The sequence below is a fragment of the Leguminivora glycinivorella genome, chromosome 2, assembly GCF_023078275.1.
Source record: "Leguminivora glycinivorella isolate SPB_JAAS2020 chromosome 2, LegGlyc_1.1, whole genome shotgun sequence".
NCBI lineage: Eukaryota > Metazoa > Arthropoda > Insecta > Lepidoptera > Tortricidae > Leguminivora > Leguminivora glycinivorella.
In genome coordinates this window covers 30,656,335-30,676,588 of record NC_062972.1, presented here as the reverse complement: position 1 = coordinate 30,676,588, position 20,254 = coordinate 30,656,335, and the positions used below count along the sequence as shown (strand labels likewise).

Sequence of the window (20,254 nt, the reverse complement as noted above, 5' to 3'; positions counted from 1 at the left end):
TCTGCAAGTTATGTTTATATTTTTCATAATTGAACGCATCCCACGTAGTTGTTATTTCATTCGTTCTATCGTTCTCTCGCTCGATCGCTATTGCGGTTTGCCGCACACGTGCCGAGATTTTGTGATATTTTATACTTCAATATTTTATTTTACAGCATTTTGCAGAACTACAGTAACAGCGCCCTTCGGAGTCTTTTATATTAACAAACCAAAAATCAGCAGTAGATTCCAGCTGTAAGTATACTGATTAATCATTTTGACACTGGGGTGGGGCAAATGTCTGTGGGGAGACACCGCCACGTGTCCTATTTTTTTATTTTTCCTATAATTCTAATTATCATGATTAGTATTTGAACTGTGCAGGGGACTATTTTGAAGTATTTTAGTATGTGGAATGTCTTTGAACATTAAAAATAGCGATTGCATTAGCTTTTAATGGCATCGTTAATTTGTTTTTTCATAATCGATTTTTAGGCGCCGGTTTTTTTTTGCATTTGCCGCAGTACGATATAATTTTGTTTGCATAGTTTGCGTACTTTGTTTGCAATTTGGTTTATGTTAGTGACGTGGCGTTTAGATTAGGTCTTAAAAATGTTAAAATATGGATGAGTTTCCTGTACATACAGCATATTAACAATATAACCTTATCGGCATTCGCTATTATGACCTCATTAGGCTGCCCACTTAAAGATGTATTTCTATGGCGTCATAAACCAAACTTACATCTTACCTCAACTAGCTATAGATATTATAGAAAACGACAAGCTTAACATTTGTTTATTTACAAGAGTATGGTGGTTATCAAACATGTTTATTAGTAATCTAACAGGTGTATAAATATAAAATAAAACATACTACTATAGAAAATACTGTTTGTTCAAGTGGCCTCTTGATTAAATAGTTCCTTGAGGGTAAGAACATAAACACAGCATCTATTATGATTACCCATTTCTTCAATAATTCTGTGATACTTATGAGAACACTTGTTATCTATAATTTTAGATAAGATTGTTGATTCCTGCAGTTAATAAGATTATTTAGAATATTTCGTTTATTTTCATTAGGTATAATTTTTACTTGCTGATGTCTGGGCTTCTTAGCTTATGTCTACCCACAAAGTTTGTCTTAGTCTTGGAAGAATTATAAAAATATCCTATTCTTCCTGACAAAACTTAATTGATATTTATTTTTCCAACCACAACTTAATTTTGTTTGTCGAAAATATTAGTCAATTTGGTTAGTTTAGTGATTTAGGCTTACAACTATATTACAGCAATTCCCGTCAACTTTGTACAAAAATTATGGGAAAAGTTAAATTTGTTTTTATTAATTCCTATTTTGTTACCAAGATTTTGTTGATGAATTGAGATTTTATTAAGTTTTATTTCGTCATTAAGGTTCTCTAGTATCTATATTTTCTTAATTATAACAATTATCCTGTATATATCTTACGAAAGTCGAATTATATTACTAAATGTTGGTAACAAAATAGGATCAATTAAAATTTGCTGACGTGGCATTGTACAAAGTTGATGGGAATTGCTGATTAACAATATCCTATAATATTTATTTATTTATTTATAACTACTCATTTGGGGTTAGTCAAATTTACTTTGTGCATTAATGGGTCTAAATGTTTTAACTGATAAGCTAGCTTGTTCACTTTTATACTTAAATATTCTAAACTACTCACAGCAGTGATAGAAAATTCTGTTGAGTGTATGTGTTTTTATTAATATTTTCATACCTTTGCATATTCACATCCAATAGTGAACATCTAATAGTAACGAGTGGTGCATGTTAATAGAAGTCTGAATCTGCAGGGTAGAAATATACGCCTTATTCCTCTTGCTGAGACTATTTTTCACTACATACACCCACAGGACACTAGACTCTGTTACTTCAATTCTCACTAATCTTGAATAATTTGAATGTAAGTTGACCTTCAACCTCTATTTTTGTGTATGTTGCAGCTAGCAATCAGTGTTAATGGCAATGGTGTCTGAAGCTAAGGTGAATGGCGGCGAGGCGGAGACTCCCACCGAGCTGCCGCCCGCGCTCGCCGAGAAGCCCGCGGGGCTCCCGCCCGGCAAGTACTCGCTCGTCGGCTGGGACATGGACACTACTGGACGGAGGCTCATTGATGAGGTTGGTTTTAAGCGCCAATTGCATCTATGGCACTTAAGGGCATTGTGAGTTAGTATGATAATATTATTATTAGGTTTCTGACATATGTCATCGGGTCACCAATACACTTAGAGCTTTATACCGGTTTAAAAATTTCCTTCCTATCTGCACTAAGGTTTTACTTGTTCAAGCTCTCGTATTACCTATTGTAGATTATGCTGATGTGTGTTACACGAATATCACAGAAGTGTCTCTAAACAGACTAGATCGGCTTCTTAATAACGGGATACGTTTTATTTTCGGACTTCGTAAATATGACCACATATCTGCATATCGCCGTCGACTGAACTGGCTTCCTGTCCGGGAACGGAGGTCCTTGCGAATTCTCTCCACATTATACTCTGTGTTATTTGACCCGTGTGCGCCAGACTATCTCAGATCTAGATTTAATTTCATAACCGCCCGAACAGGTTGCACTCTTCGCGAATCCCGTAGTCTCAAGCTTGCAGTTCCTTCTCACCGTACTGGATTTGTCTCTAACTCCTTTACCGTTCAGGCGATCCGGCTTTGGAATGATCTTCCGCTTGAGATCAGAAAGGCGCAAACTAAGCTCTCATTTAAGCGCATGTTGCGCAAGCATTTTTTTGACAAGCTCACTGGTTAATTTGTTTATCGTAGGCATAGTATTCTTTGCACTGGGTACATAAAATATGTAGTATATATATATGTATATATATATATATGTAAGTTTATGTAATTTTATAGATATATATGTGTGTATAGTTTATTATTGACAATATGTATTATTTGCTACATTTATGTTTCATTTTCAGTTACCTTTTTTTTAAAGCCTGCACCCACTACTCTTTCTGTTTAGCCTGTTGGTTGACTGGTAGAGAATGTCATTAGGCATTAAGTCCGCCATTTGTACTTTATTTGTTATATTGTGCAATAAAGTTTAAATAAATAAATAAATAAATTATCATACTAACTCACAATGCCCTTAAGTGCCATGACTGAGAAAATCTCTGGTCTCACCAAAAGTGAGTAAGAAAGAGGTATCGGCGATAGATTTTATTTACATAAGCTCCTCGCGGTCGCCCGTTAAGTACCTACACGTTAGCCGTTCATTCGAATGAACATGTGGCCGTGGGGCGCCAGTCTGTGTAGTCGTGTGGCACGTACCTACTATTCTTCTGAGTTTTACGTGGTAACTCATTAGTATTAGTTAAATATAGCGTAGGTATTTGTCGCCAGGGCTCGGATACCGGTTAAATTTTCAAACCGTTATCATGTACTTGCGGACAAACCCTTAAATTTCGTTTTCGTTCGAAAAACCGCTATTTTAAACCGGTTTTTAGTAGAACTCTTTCATAAAGGTTTCGTTTGATTAACTGGTTTAGAACAAAATAAACCGGTTTATTCCTCAGCATGATGGGTAATACTGTTCTAACCACACAAAAAACTCGCTGCGTGAACGTAGGTATTTAGGTGCGTCTCGCCGCTCGTCGAATAAACCGGTTTATTTCGGTTAAAATAAAGTAAAGTCCTCATAACGTTCGCGTTCTTTAAAAAGTTCGGAGTAAGGGTCCCCCCACATCTAGCGTCTCGCGAGCGTCGCGTCGGGCCAACTGTATGGGCAAAGCCTGACGCCGCGTCGACGTCGCGTCGACGCGGCGTCTTTTTCCATACAGGCCCCGTAGCCGAATGGCATTTCTCCGACGCCAAACGAAAGCGATACGCCGCTGGCTCTGTCGCGCCAATACGCAAGCGCGATAGAGATAGATATCTACTAGCGCTTCGTTTCGTGAGCGTTTCGTGAGCGATTGTGCCATTCGGCTAGCCACCCAGTTGGCCCGACGCGACGCTCGCGAGACGCTAGATGTGGGGGGACCCTAAAATCAAAATAAACCGGTTTTAACCGTTAAAAAATAAACCGGTTCCGAGCCTTGTTTGTCGTTTTGCGGGCAAGTGAAGGACGTTACGTTAGTAACTTATTTTATTATTATTATTTATTTTATTCGGAATACCAACAGCTTAAGATAAGTCAATTAAAGGTTTCCAAAAATAGGATGCGAAGGTAATTTACAGGCTATCACAAAACAATCAGAGATTAATGTGATAGCAGTGTCAGGACATGCTACGGGAAAATAATGAGGTATTGATAGCCTTTTTTGCCTGTGTGGTGACGGGTTAAGAATTTCACCACCCCTTTTCCTCCCGTGGGTGTCGTAGAAGTCGACTGTGGGATTTGGGTGAAATTGTGGCGTAGGCGAGAGGCTGGCAACCTGTCACTGCAATGTCATAATTTTCGTTTTCTTTCAACCCCTTAATTGCCAAGAGTGGCACTGAGAATTTAGTAGTTTCATGTGCTCTACCTACCCCTTTATGGGATACAGGCGTGATTGTATGTTGTATGTATGTATGATAGCCTTTTTTAAAAACGATACCTATCTTAATCTTCTGCTAGCAGGCGAGCAAAGAAACTAGATACTATAAGGTTCTTTATTAATGGAGGTTTCATTAGATGTGAATCCAATTGATCATTGTTATGACACAGCTCATTCATCGACCTCGCTGCTCGGACAAAATATTAATTTTTATGATAGTTGGTTTTGGTCGTATTAACTTATTCGCTATTCGCTAAATTATCGCTAATACTTTTGGTGGGACACATGCCTTAGTATATTAACTTTGTGTTTTTCTCGTTTGTTTGCCAAGCATATTAACATTATTATGAGGTTCATAGCTTGCTTGCTAGTTTGTGTGGAAGGGTGACTACCCGAAACTGAAGTCACCAAAATTATTGTGTGATGACAACCAAACTGAAATTTTATTTTTACTATTACCTGTATTTTCAGAATTTGGGACCCCCCAATTAGCATAAGTTGTTATGCTAATTGGGGGGTCCCAAATTAATTAAATCACTGTCAGTTTTCTGACGACGATAATTAAGCATGAAATTTCAATAAAAATATATTTTTTTGTGTTGATTACATAGACTTTACGCGATAAAATACATTCAGAATGTGAAAAACGTAAATTTTTTGACAGATTTTATGCTTTGTTAACAACTTACGCTAATTGGGGGTCCCAAATTCTAAAAATGCCCTTACATCTCATGATTATTTATCTCTCTTCAAAATAACGAAACTCTTCTATGACCTTCTTTTTAAAGCCCATAGTTATAAACATTCAAATAAAATAAAACTAAGCTATTGTTTGCAGATCTGCCAAATCGCAGCATACACTCCGAAGCAGCAGTACTCTCAGTACATCATGCCCTACGGAGACCTGAACCCGGGAGCCCGGCGCCGCCACAACGTGCGAGTGGTCACCGTCGGCCGCTACCGCATGCTCAAGGACACCAACACCCACAAGGTAAACAGCCTACTTGAAAATTCAGGTCGCCACCATCATGGAGCAACCAATGGGCTCTAAAATATATGAATAGGCGAGACGACTAAAAAAAACGAATTAGTCCGTCAGTTACATTATCAAAGAATTTTAGACACGTATTTTTTCTTTTTTCTCGTAAACGAAAAATGACGACGGTACACGGGTACAGTGCGTTGAAGTTTCGCCAGGGGCGGCTCACTCCGCAATTCTATCGCCGCGCTACAAGTACATGCTGGCGGCCGCGAGTTCGCGGCCTAATCAGGGGTGGCGCGCGTTCTCACGGAACGCATGTTCGCACTTTCTATTGTTACATTACGTAGCGAGTTTTTTCAAGGTTCATATACGATGTCCACGTGTGGAATGGCTAATAATGCTTAGTTAAATAGACATCATGAATAAAATAGGACAATCTTACACTGATCTTATTGATTAAGTCTAACGGAAAAGTTCAATAAGGCTTGTGATGCTGAAGGCTGCAACAAAAATATATAAATACTGTATATATACCTAGAAATTAACCAAGACTTGAATATATAGTATAACTATTTATCTGAGAATTAATGCGTTTTAATCCATAGGCAACCCTATCCTCCGACGCTGCGCACGTGCGGTTCGTTTCTTTGTTAGAATTTTGTAGGCATTTAAAAAGGCGGCATTTCGTGAGTGAGCGTCAGGACCCCTGGACCACTACAGATATTTGATGTTTAGTACATACTAAAATTTAGTACCTATTTGATACTATTTGGTACCTGAGTACATATATTTGGTACCTCCACTGATATCGAAAAATCGAGCGAATAAAGTGGCCAGACATTCTGACGTCAGGATGTCTGGAACATTTTTGGTTTACATAGTTCTAGACAACACTACTAATTGATATCTTAGTCAATATTTACTACCTATTTGGTACCTGTCAATATATTTTTTTCAATTTTTTTTGGCGTACCAGAAAAAGTTATGACGGAATTTAAAGTTGTGAGCCCGGCCGTGCCGTTGAAGTATGTAGCGCCTGTCAAAAGTATAGAGGCAAATCCGCCTGCCCTCCTGCGCGCGTCAACTTAAATAGGAATTTAGTTTTAGGCACTCGCACATCATCTCTACTACTGACTAGTGGCATTAATATAGTCGAAATATAAAAGTAATTAGTGTAATTACACTAGTTTTCCATTTTCCTCCTGAGAGACCTAAACACGTGGCAACAGTTGGGCAAATTCTAGGGGGGAAATAGCATAAACTGTTATAATTAACAGCGTCATTGGTAATATTGGTATATAGGATGTATTTTGATGATGTGGACCAGCCTATGGTCCACGAGCTCCGTTATAGGGGTTTATCATATAAATAAACCACTGCTTTCGGTAACATTTGTTTTTTGCATCGATTAGTGTCAATTATGAATTAAGAATAAATACAAACATCAAATCAATCATCTACTATCAGTACCTACAACCACAATGCCGCCAAATCTACAGCTGCTGAACAGTCGCAAAAATGACCAGCTGTTAAGGGTAAACTGATTTACAAATTTCTCCGCCAGGAGATGTCTCTCAGGGACATGACATGACATTAGATTAGACGTTATTGAGACTGTAGGAGGTTCTCTCAGGAGGAAAATGGAAAACTAGTTTAATTACACTAATTACTTTTATATTTAGACTATATTAATGCCACTAGTCAGTAGAGATGATGTGCGAGTGCCTAAAAATAAATTCCTATTTAAGTTGACGCGCAGGAGGGCAGGCGGATTTGCCTCTATTCTTTTGACAGGCGCTACATACTTCAACGCCACGGCTGGGCTCACAACTTTAAATTCCATCATAACTTTTTTCTGGTACGCCAAAAAAAATTTGAAAAAAATATATTGACAGGTACCAAATAGGTAGTAAATATTGACTAAGATATCAATTAGTAGTGTTGTCTAGAACTATGTAAACCAAAAATGGTCCAGACATCCTGACGTCAGAATGTCTGGCCACTTTATTCGCTCGATTTTTCGATATCAGTGGAGGTACCAAATATATGTACTCAGGTACCAAATAGTATCAAATAGGTACTAAATTTTATTATGTACTAAACATCAAATATCTGTAGTGGTCCAGGGGTCCTGACGCTCACTTTCGTGAACATCAAAGCAGTGGGCCTTCTGTACTTGTACTATTATATATTCTGTGGTTTCGCGTGACGTCACGCCTGGGTACAATTTTTACTTAGAAGTAACGTCACACGCCCCCGCTCCGGAACTTTGATGCTCTATATCTTTGTATTTTTTCATTAATTAGAAAAAGCGAAAAATATGTGTTCAGTATTTTGGACGATCTAACTGACGGACTAAACAGAATGCCATTTTTTTTATGTAGTCGTCATCCCTATTTGCAGTTACTGCTTTGAAAATAAAGGTGTGTTCAGTTACTCTAACTAGTGAGGATGCACTGGTGTCAAGTTGTCAACTCAGTGCCTTAGTTGCTCCAAAGTATCTGATTGCTATGTATTTTATCTGTTTTTAGTCTTTATAATTAATATAAATGTTACATTTGAGAAACATATATGTTTGTTATTATTTCTGTTAAGCCCTGACAAGTAGTTTTAGCAAAATAAAAAATGAACTCATGACTAAACCCTGACTTACATTTAAAGAGCAAAAACTTGCATTTCCACTGACTTTGCTTCATTTATTAGGACTCCAACCTACCTCGGCTATTTGCATTAACCGTTTGCCGCGTGAGGACATTACTCTGTGTGGACATGCTTATTGAAATTTTGAAAATTTACCTATTTTAACATGCTGTGATTTAAATCACACATATCTCATATGCAGACACTTTTGAAAAACCTGATAAAATGATTGGGTACCTTTATATTGATTGCTACAGCAAAGCAAACATATTATTAACCTGTTTATATCTTCTACAGATATTGAAGACAAAGTCGGAGATATCAGCGCTAACAGACTTCCTGGACTGGCTGGAGAAGGAGAAGGGAGACGGCAGCGTCATCCTCATCTACCACGAGCCCCGTCGCCTCAGCCCCACCATGCTTCTTGAAGCGCTCACCAGGTTTGTTAACAATCATTAAGCTTTTCAGCGTTAAATTGGCCACAAATACTACTATCAATTTTTAACATTTAACAGACTTTAAGATTACTAGGTACTTACTAAAGTAGCTTTTTACCGCGGCTTCGCCCGCGTCGCATACTAAAGTAATCTTGTTCCAACGTTAAACTTTGGACCCCCATTTCACCCCCTTAGGATGTGAATTTTGAAAAATCCATTCTTAGTGCTCCTCTACACCTTAGAACCTACGTGCCAAATTTGGAATCTCTAGGACCACCAATTTCGGTGCGTTGATATGTCAGTCAGTTTCTTCTTTTATATATTTAGACTTACATTTTGTCTGATTGCCTTTGGCATAGGCCTCTCCCATATTCTTCCAATTTTCGCAGAGCCTGTCTTGTCTTGTCTACAGCTACCTGTCAGAATTCATTTTCCCGTCTTACTTTTTGGTGGGAAAGTGCAAGCGTTTTGAGTAATTTTATAAAAAAAAAATTGCCAGTCTTTCCTTCAGCCATTTCTAGGGTACCATGTTGTTACATAACAACATAGTCTTTTGACAATTGTTCTTTTTTGTGCTCCAAGCACTTCAGATTAATTTTTAAGCTTCTGGGAATAGTTTCTCTAGCATTATTTTAACTAATTATTTCCATCAGGTACAAGCTCTTGGACCGCTTCAAGTCCATCGTGGCCGGGTTCGCGGACAGTTACGCGCTGGCGGCCGACAAGTGCAAGGCGACTGTCAAATCAGTATCGCTCCGGGTGCTGGCGCGCGTACTTCTCGACGCCGACTCACTGGCTGTGGACTCCGCGCTCGACCGCGCCGCTGCCGCGTACCGCATCGTGGAGCATCTCGCACAAGGTGAGGACGCTAGTGTACTAGGACTAGTTTGTAGGATGGGTTAGGCAACAAGTGCAAGGCAAATGTCAAATCCGTGTCTCTTCGGGTGTTGTTGGATGACTCACTGGCTGTGGACTTCGACCGCGCCGCTGCCGCGTACCGTGTCGTGGAGCATCTATATCGCACAAGGTAAACAACATTAGTGATATCGGAGAGGTTATTAGGACTAATTTATAATGAGCGCAAAGACTGAATTCTGGTTTTATATAAGACTTAATTGTACTAGTACGGATTAATATCATCTTTATGGTGGAATATAAAGCAGGAATAAGGATAATAATAATAAATAACTAAAATACAATCGGAATTTTTAATTTTGTAGCTAAAAGAGAGGTGTTATTATAGGCGAGCAACAAGAAGTGGGCGCGGGCGGCGAGGGCACGCTGCGCGACATGGTGGAGACGGCGCGCGCGTGGGCGCGGCCCGTGCACACCGAGCTGGCCGCGCTCGCCAGCCTCAAGCTGCTGCTCGAGCGCCAGAACACCTTCCGGCCCGTGTTCGCGCCGCTGCTGCGCTCCGCGCGCCCCGAGCGCAAGCGCGTCACGCAGCTGCGTCGTCTGCTCGCCGACGCCGGCCTGCTCTACGCCGACCTCTCCTCCGCCTGGACCGACGACAAGCTCGCAGGTGTGTGTCACCCTCCCGCACGGTGTGTGCGCGTGCTGCTGGCCCCGAGCGCGAGCGCGTCACGCAGCTGCGCCGTCTGCTGGCCGACCTCTCCTCCGCCTGGACCGACGACAAGCTCGCAGGTGTGTGTCACCCTCCCGCACGGTGTGTGCGCGTGCTGCTGGCCCCGAGCGCGAGCGCGTCACGCAGCTGCGCCGTCTGCTGGCCGACCTCTCCTCCGCCTGGACCGACGACAAGCTCGCAGGTGTGTGTCACCCTCCCGCACGGTGTGTGCGCGTGCTGCTGGCCCCGAGCGCGAGCGCGTCACGCAGCTGCGCCGTCTGCTGGCCGACCTCTCCTCCGCCTGGACCGACGACAAGCTCGCAGGTGTGTGTCACCCTCCCGCACGGTGTGTGCGCGTGCTGCTGGCCCCGAGCGCGAGCGCGTCACGCAGCTGCGCCGTCTGCTCTACGCCGACCTCTCCTCCGCCTGGACCGACGACAAGCTCGCAGGTGTGTGTCACCCTCCCGCACGGTGTGTGCGCGTGCTGCTGGCCCCGAGCGCGAGCGCGTCACGCAGCTGCGCCGTCTGCTGGCCGACCTCTCCTCCGCCTGGACCGACGACAAGCTCGCAGGTGTGTGTCACCCTCCCGCACGGTGTGTGCGCGTGCTGCTGGCCCCGAGCGCGAGCGCGTCACGCAGCTGCGCCACCTGCTGGTCGACCTCTCCTCCGCCTGGACCGACGACAAGCTCGCAGGTGTGTGTCACCCTCCCGCACGGTGTGTGCGCGTGCTGCTGGCCCCGAGCGCGAGCGCGTCACGCAGCTGCGCCACCTGCTGGTCGACCTCTCCTCCGCCTGGACCGACGACAAGCTCGCAGGTGTGTGTCACCCTCCCGCACGGTGTGTGCGCGTGCTGCTGGCCCCGAGCGCGAGCGCGTCACGCAGCTGCGCCGTCTGCTGGCCGACCTCTCCTCCGCCTGGACCGACGACAAGCTCGCAGGTGTGTGTCACCCTCCCGCACGGTGTGTGCGCGTGCTGCTGGCCCCGAGCGCGAGCGCGTCACGCAGCTGCGCCGTCTGCTGGCCGACCTCTCCTCCGCCTGGACCGACGACAAGCTCGCAGGTGTGTGTCACCCTCCCGCACGGTGTGTGCGCGTGCTGCTGGCCCCGAGCGCGAGCGCGTCACGCAGCTGCGCCACCTGCTGGTCGACCTCTCCTCCGCCTGGACCGACGACAAGCTCGCAGGTGTGTGTCACCCTCCCGCACGGTGTGTGCGCGTGCTGCTGGCCCCGAGCGCGAGCGCGTCACGCAGCTGCGCCGTCTGCTGACCGACCTCTCCTCCGCCTGGACCGACGACAAGCTCGCAGGTGTGTGTCACCCTCCCGCACGGTGTGTGCGCGTGCTGCTGGCCCCGAGCGCGAGCGCGTCACGCAGCTGCGCCGTCTGCTGGCCGACCTCTCCTCCGCCTGGACCGACGACAAGCTCGCAGGTGTGTGTCACCCTCCCGCACGGTGTGTGCGCGTGCTGCTGGCCCCGAGCGCGAGCGCGTCACGCAGCTGCGCCACCTGCTGGTCGACCTCTCCTCCGCCTGGACCGACGACAAGCTCGCAGGTGTGTGTCACCCTCCCGCACGGTGTGTGCGCGTGCTGCTGGCCCCGAGCGCGAGCGCGTCACGCAGCTGCGCCGTCTGCTGGCCGACCTCTCCTCCGCCTGGACCGACGACAAGCTCGCAGGTGTGTGTCACCCTCCCGCACGGTGTGTGCGCGTGCTGCTGGCCCCGAGCGCGAGCGCGTCACGCAGCTGCGCCGTCTGCTGGCCGACCTCTCCTCCGCCTGGACCGACGACAAGCTCGCAGGTGTGTGTCACCCTCCCGCACGGTGTGTGCGCGTGCTGCTGGCCCCGAGCGCGAGCGCGTCACGCAGCTGCGCCACCTGCTGGTCGACCTCTCCTCCGCCTGGACCGACGACAAGCTCGCAGGTGTGTGTCACCCTCCCGCACGGTGTGTGCGCGTGCTGCTGGCCCCGAGCGCGAGCGCGTCACGCAGCTGCGCCGTCTGCTGGCCGACCTCTCCTCCGCCTGGACCGACGACAAGCTCGCAGGTGTGTGTCACCCTCCCGCACGGTGTGTGCGCGTGCTGCTGGCCCCGAGCGCGAGCGCGTCACGCAGCTGCGCCGTCTGCTGGCCGACCTCTCCTCCGCCTGGACCGACGACAAGCTCGCAGGTGTGTGTCACCCTCCCGCACGGTGTGTGCGCGTGCTGCTGGCCCCGAGCGCGAGCGCGTCACGCAGCTGCGCCACCTGCTGGTCGACCTCTCCTCCGCCTGGACCGACGACAAGCTCGCAGGTGTGTGTCACCCTCCCGCACGGTGTGTGCGCGTGCTGCTGGCCCCGAGCGCGAGCGCGTCACGCAGCTGCGCCGTCTGCTGGCCGACCTCTCCTCCGCCTGGACCGACGACAAGCTCGCAGGTGTGTGTCACCCTCCCGCACGGTGTGTGCGCGTGCTGCTGGCCCCGAGCGCGAGCGCGTCACGCAGCTGCGCCGTCTGCTGGCCGACCTCTCCTCCGCCTGGACCGACGACAAGCTCGCAGGTGTGTGTCTCTGTCGCCGTCACCAGCGAGGCGCGCGGCCGGTGTGGACCTGGCTAATAGCGTGTTCCGACACATTCAGTGCCGAACCCCGACTGTTTCCGTACGTCTCTGTTCCAGAGCCGAACAACCAGATAGGATCTTAATACTATTCATGTAAAAGCTACGCCGACAGACCCGATATTGGGCACTGTTTTTGTTGAGTAAACTACTCCATTGTATACACGACTAACCGGGTATACGTTTCGTTTTCCTCGCTCGGCTAATGTCCAATATAGACGTGCCTCAGCCGCACGTCTTGGTCGAGGCACGTCTACATAACACGTTTGCCGCGCGAGGAAAATTCCTCACGACTCGGCTAATGTCGGGATTTTGACATGTAGTGACTATTCTGTCGACAAGTGTGCAAGTGTATGTTCTCCTCACGTGCGAAAGTCAACACGACGGTAACATCAAGCTAACACTGACATTGGCAAATTCACCCTGTGCAAATTGGCAGGGAGTAAAAGCCAAAGCAGGAAAAAAAAGTGTGCAACTCAAATATTAGGTTTTATATATTTTTGTGACCTTTTGCGGATGTTTTATTTGGCCGGGTGGCAATGTATGTGTTAACTAATCTACAAACCACCTCCCCAGGTCTAGAGAAGCAAATGGCGGCACTCGCGGTAACGGCGAAGGAGGAAGACATCAAGGAGCTGATAGAGATATTCGACTGCCACTTCGACCCCGCGAAGGAGCCTAAGGGACCCAAGCCGCGCACCCCAAGGAATAGGGTCCGGGTGAGTGCTACTCGTAAAACTTGTATGAATAGAATAGAAATATTTTTTTAACGCTGGTTTTCTGTAGGGACAGACTTGTATGATTTTAGACATTCACACCCTTATTCATAAACAGTTGGCAAGTCGATAATAATCGGTTGACCCTTTCTACCATACCATTACCAATACGTTGGTAAGGGAGTTGTAGAAACATGGGGTCGATTGACGTAAAAAAATGGTTTAAATGACTTTTTTACAGTCTGTTTGATTGTAAATGCCAATCTTTATTCATTTAAAATAGAGGGAATGTTTTCTAACGCTACGGTCCTATAAGGTTTTGGCTTAGCAGCACGGGATTTTGTAGCTGCCCTCATTTACCCATTATCAAGATACATCCTGTACAGGGCTCAAGAGTAGTGATTATTTTATTGCATTATCCCGGTATTTGCCACGGCTCCATGAAGCCTAGAGTCCGCTCCGCTTTGGCGACTGTCATCTGACCTTCCAACCCATAAGGTAACTAGGTCTTTTTGGAATTAGTCCAGTTTCCTCACGATGTTATTCTTTACCGAAAAGCTAAAGGAAAATGTCAAATGACATTTCGCGTTAAGTGTCGAAAAAATTAGAACGAGCCGGAGTTTGAAAGTCGCTCGCTTTTACCGCTAGGCTAGGATAGGTTTCTACTGATATAAGCACTTGTTGTAAGTTCTTTTTTTGTTTGTAGGGCACCAGCGCTGGCGAAGCTGGCGAGGGCGAGGGCTCGGGCAGCACCAGCGAGTCGCAGGCCAGCTCGCCGCACGACTCGCCCGCCAAGACCAACAACGGTAACCTCATCTCTCTACACGACCCATGCCAATACTAGGCCATTGTCTAAGGGCCGGTTGCATCAACCACATTCGACAGACACATCATCGTAGCAGTAGGCCTAGCACATGATTGTCGCGAGAGTATGTCGCCGCGAGATAGACTACCCGTCCTTATGTTATTAATACAGAAGACATGTCATCTGGGTGAATCAACTTTTCTTTGCCAGCAAAATTTCGCATACTTCGACTACATGTGGTCAGAAAATTTTAATTGGGATTTAGTCTAATTAATGTATACTTAACATTAAATAAATGTCATATACAAAGAAAAAGTGACCAAAGCCTCCAGTTAATGTATACTTATTATATTAAAGACAAATATACTAGCTACGCAATACAACATGTAATTATAGGATTTCCTATAGACTACCCGTCCTTATGTTATTAATACAGAAGACATGTCATCTGGGTGAATCAACTTTTCTTTGCCAGCAAAATTTCGCATACTTCGACTACATGTGGTCAGAAAATTTAATTGGGATTTAGTGTAATTAATGTATACTTATTATATTAAAGACAAATATACTAGCTACGCAATACAACATGTAATTGTAGGATTTCCTATTTTATAACTTTGTTTCGAGCAGTGACCCAGTGGACATAACTGTCCCTCACTTTTGTGTGAAAAAAGTGTCTCTTCCACTGGGTCACATATTGTTTTAAGGGGGCGTCCATTAATCGCGTCATACTGCATAGGGGGGAGGGGGTCATGAAAAAATCACCAAATATCACCATGGGGGTTGGGGGGGTTAGGAACATATCACGTGTATTTTTTTTGTTACACTAACGTAAAGAAAAAAACATATTTCTGAGCTATTTTTATATCAACTTTTACAGTCCGAACTTGTGTTGTGCAGTGCAAAGAGAATAGAATAGAATATAATTTATTCGTGAACACAGTCAAGATTAATTACACATTACAACACAAACAGAAAGGAATGAAGTGCCACGAAATGGCCTCATCTCAGCGTGTTGCTAGTGACTTCCAGCGCTGATCTTCCGATGACACTATCAAGAGAGAAAAAAAGAGCTGTTGCAGTCGGTTATTTTTAATTCTCAAAGATTTTTTAGTTTGCCCTCATCACGTATACACGGACAGTCGGTTATAGACGGTCAACCTAATCATGGCACTGAAAAAAGGCGGCAAATTTGACAAATATAGAGCTCACCGGCCAACTGTCTTCACAAAACGCGTGCCTTCCTAAACCTTGACGTTGGCGGAATCATAGACGAGCCATAACACTTAAAAACCGGCCAAGTATGAGTTGGACTCCTGTTGCAAGGGTTCCTTACCCCTTTAACGGGCAAGACTCAAAAAAATCGTGAGTTCAAACCTCATCGCCATCATGTAGTCTTAAAAATTCTGTACAAGAAAAAAATACAAAAATATAGTCATACAGGGTGGTCTTTTTTGAGACCAGTGCCCTATAAAGAGTTACATCACAAGAAGTCATTTTTGAAAATAAAATAAGTAATCGATATTTTGAACAATTTATAAAAAACCGGCCAAGAGCGTGTCGGGCCACGCTCAGTGTAGGGTTCCGTAGTTTTCCGTATATTTCTCAAAAACTACTTAACCTATCAAGTTCAAAACAATTTTCTTAGTCTTTATAAAGTTCTACTTTTGTGATTTTTTTCATATTTATTAAACCATATGTTTAAAAGTTAAGTAAGTTAAAGGGGGGGGGGGACACTTTTTTAGGGTTCCGTAGCCAAAATGGCAAAAACGGAACCCTTATAGTTTCGTCATGTCCGTCTGTCCGTCTGTCCGTCTGTCACAGCCGATTTACTCGGAAACTATAAGTACTACAGTGATGAAATTTGATGGGAATATGTGTTGTATGAACCGCTACAAAATTATGACACTAAATAGTAAAAAAAAAGAATTGGGGGTGGGGCCCCCATACATGTAACTGAGGGATGAAAATTTTTTTTTTCGATGTACATACCCGTGTGGGGTATCAATGGAAAGGTCTTTTAAAATGATATAAAGTTTTCTAAAAAACATTTTTCTTAAAGTGAACGGTTTTTGAGATATCAGCTCTCAAAGTCGTAAAAAGTATGTCCCCCCCCCCCCCCTCTATTTTTATAACTACGGGGTATAAAATTCTAAAAAAAATAGAGGTGATGCATGCTAATTAACTCTTTCAACGATTTTTGGTTTGATCAAAGTATCTCTTATAGTTTTTGAGATAGGTTGATTTAACTGTAATTTTGGTTAAATATTTGCTGCTACGGAACCCTTTGTGCGCGAGCCCGACTCGCACTTGGCCGGTTTTTTTACTTTAGGAGCGATTATTTCCGAAAATATTAATATTATCAAAAAACGATTTTAGTAAACCCTTATTCATTTTTAAATACCTATCTAACAATATATCACACGTTGGGGTTGGAATGAAAAAAAAAATCAGTCCCCACTTTACATGTAGGGGGCCACCCTAACAAAACATTTTTTCCATTTTTTATTTTACCACTTTATTGGCGTGATTGATATACATATTGGTACCAAATTTCAGCTTTCTAGTGCTAACGGTCACTGAGATTACCCGCGGACGGACGGACGGACGGACAGACAGACATGGCGAAATTATAAGGGTTCCTAGTTGACTACGGAACCCTAAAACGACGAAACAAAAATGAATGTACATGTAATATTCAAACGCACTCAACACTTTCCGATTTGGTAACTCCTTGCAGCCCCAGTGAGTGAAATTCGTAATTTGAGTTTTTTCTTTTAAGTCCAATTTAGGCTTGACTATATATTTCTAATAGGTTTTCTTGTAATCTATACATTAAAGGATATTTCGGGTATTTTTTTGAAAATTTTATGCTTATTAGTTTCGGAGATAAGGGAATGGTCATTTTTGCCTGTTTTCTTAAATTACTTGAAAATTTACTTGACTGAAAAGTATTAAAAACATATATCTTTGAAATACGTATAAGGGCCATTTTTTTCAAAGTAGTCCCCACTTTTTTTGTAACATGGGTATTTTTTACGCGATTCATATTCAGAATCGCGAGGTCTTTTCATCGTGATAGGAGAAAAAAATGTCCCAAGATTTCCATATTTTTTTAGACCTTCCATTCCGTTATCGCCATACAAAATGTATGAAAAAATGGTAACGGAATAGAGAAAAACCTTGGGACACTTTTTTTACTCCTATTAGGATTGAAAGAGCTCGCGATTCTGAGTGGAAAGCACATAAAAATTCCAAATAGAAAAAAGTGGGGTAACAACTTTGAAAAAAAAATATGGCCCAATTAACGCTCTTTCATTTGATAAGTAACACGCTAAAAAACTATTTCAAAAAACTTTGATTTCTAATTTCACACAAGGTCACAAGGTTTCTAAGGTCACAAGTTCAGTTGTTTTGGTTCAGTGGTTTCCTTTTTGAGGTACGGAACCTTACGCCGTGGCTTGCGTGGGCGACGGTTGCGCGACGGTCGCGCGACCGTCGCCTACGCAGGACACGGCGTTAAAGGTTTAATTCTCATAGAAAATTTGAATTTCGCGCCAAAATTTTATTGATTCGTGGGTTGGAAAAAAGTCTACTTAAGTTGTAAAAATTACACGTCATATTGGCCAGGGGGGGGAGGGGGTCCTGAAAATATCACCAAAGATCACCATGGGGGAGGGGGGGGTCTAAAATAAGCCAAAAACGTATGACGCGATTAATGGACGCCCCCTAATTAAAAATGAATCGTTTTTAAATTTTTCCCTAATTGGTATACGTGAAATAAGGATCTTTATTCACGATGGTAAGGTTAAAAATCACAAAAGTAGACCTAATAATAAGTAAGGGTAATTCTTGCAAAAAGCAAGAAAAAGTTGATTCACTCATTTATCTGACCCTCTCATATTGAATGATGATGATGCTCGTTATGACAGTTTCTTAGCCCGTTGAACGCCAGACGACGACGGAGGAATATGCCTTGAAATGGATGTCCTTGGCAAAACTTTCTGGTAACGGCTGAGCCAACAGTGGCTGTTAAATAAACTAAAAGAAATGGTGATAGGAATCATCATTCAACGCAAGAGTTCGCATAGCTATAGCAACTCACCTCAAGATATATATTTTTTCCCCTCACTAGCTCGGAAACACGTGTTTTGTCCTTTAATACCAGCGGTTAAAAACGCATTTTATCCACTAGTGGGTAAAGTAATTTGACCTTGAATAAAGTCAAATTAACTGCTTTAAAATTGATAAAAAGTAGGTGAATCTAGTAATAAAGATGATTTACCACCTGTGGAACTACTGGAAGCAGTGATAAACGCATTTTTTGCATTGTAGTTTCCTCGCTATAGTGAGGGGAAAAGTTTTCTGTTACACTCGGGTGCAAATGTATTTTACTTCTCGTGTGTTAAAAAACTCGCAAGTTCAGGATTCTATTTTCGAACCACTCGCTTCGCTCGTGGTTCAACTATAGAATCCGTTCGCTTGCTCGTTTTTCAATTCCACACTCGGCGTTAAAATACAACTTTGCCCCCTTGTATAACAAATAACTATTTTTTTATTTATATACGAAAATCCATCAGAGCTCACTCTAACTGTAGTGTTTTGTTTGCAGACGTCTCAGCAGGCGACTCGTCGCGACAGCCCGAGGCGGTGGCGGCGAACTAGTCGCAGCTCGCGCCGCTGGCACCGGAACAGAGCCATAGGGATGTGACAAAAACATTTATTCGTATTACACACTAGGTTAAGACTTGGAATTGAACGGCATTTGTTTTGCATGTGGCGGTGAACGAATTCACATTTTTTTGTTTTTATTTTGTTTCAACAAACTCTTTTTGTTTCTTGCGCATGACGTTCTTATATTATAAATAGATGTTTAACGTGTAGATGAGTGCCTTAGCAACTCAGTGTATTAAGATATAACGTTTTGTATATCCACATATATTTTTGTCTAAAGCCGTGAGCGACGTTTTGTTGAGTTGCATAGTGTGATATTACAGCTCTGGCCCCGCGCCGTATTTGATATCACAGTGTTAAGGGCTTGAGGATGATAAGTTAAAATGGGGCTTGGAACGAGCATTTAAAAAGTACAAGTTGTCGTACTTTATTTATTTCAGAGTTACTTCTTATTTATTCGAGTGCAATCACTGTAACGGATGGACTGATTTTTTTACATCCGAGATTTTAAAGAAAAGTTTATTTATTTTTTTCTCGATTCCTACGCATCGTAAGTTTTTAGGATTGCATTACCGACGGCAGTAGACGTTCACATTTTGTTTGCCATAAATAACTTTCTAATAAGGATTTAGTTCTCCATCCAGTGAAGCTACGTAAAGCAGTGTGTACCTATTAACTTACCTCTAATTTAGTTAGCTTTAACATAGACTGTACATATTATTTAATTTCTTATTTTGTTCAGATCTCTAATAAATATGTAAGTCTACTTTACTTTTTTTTATTCCATATTCATTCGTATCCTTAGGCGCTACCACATTGGAGAGTTGCGATCGAGCCGAGCGCGCAGCGAGTTCGCCGCGAGCGCGCAGTATCTTCGCGAGCGTACAACGAACTTCAACGAGTTCGCATCGGAGTCGCTCTTAATTCGCCAGTGTGATAGCGCCCTTATTCCAATAACACAATATGTGTTAAGACTATTTTCATAAAAGAAAAAAACCGTAAAATAAACATGATTTATTAGAAACACTAAATTCTTAACAAATCAATAATATTCTGTAAAAATACTTAAATTAGAAAATACGCTTTTAAGGTTCGGCCACACTAGGGCGTTTTGATTGCGTAGCGTTAGCGGAGGGAATGCGAGCGCATTCAGAGCAGATCGGCGGCGCATGCGCATGCACTCGATCCGCTCTGAATACGCTCGCGCGGTCATACATAACACAGCGCGCATTGTGAGCGGGGACTTGTCTGAATTATCTGAATATGGATTAAACTGTTAACTATTTATTAGCTAATTGTTTTATTCCTAAATTTTTTGATTTCTTATGTGTCATTTAAT

At 43.5% G+C, this 20,254-nt stretch overlaps 1 protein-coding gene across 1 annotated transcript; it reads left to right on the top strand.

The window, feature by feature from the left end:
* The first annotated feature begins 73 nt into the window (after positions 1-73).
* LOC125242270 (maternal protein exuperantia) lies at positions 74-19,681 on the top strand. The gene is made up of 9 exons (XM_048151025.1): positions 74-234; positions 1,974-2,148; positions 5,356-5,508; positions 8,437-8,579; positions 9,230-9,435; positions 9,820-10,098; positions 13,297-13,439; positions 14,143-14,242; positions 18,854-19,681. The coding sequence occupies exons 2-9, from the start codon at positions 1,990-1,992 to the stop codon at positions 18,904-18,906; spliced, it is 1,236 nt and encodes a 411-aa protein (XP_048006982.1). The 5' UTR covers positions 74-234; positions 1,974-1,989; the 3' UTR covers positions 18,907-19,681.
* Positions 19,682-20,254: the final 573 nt, after the last annotated feature.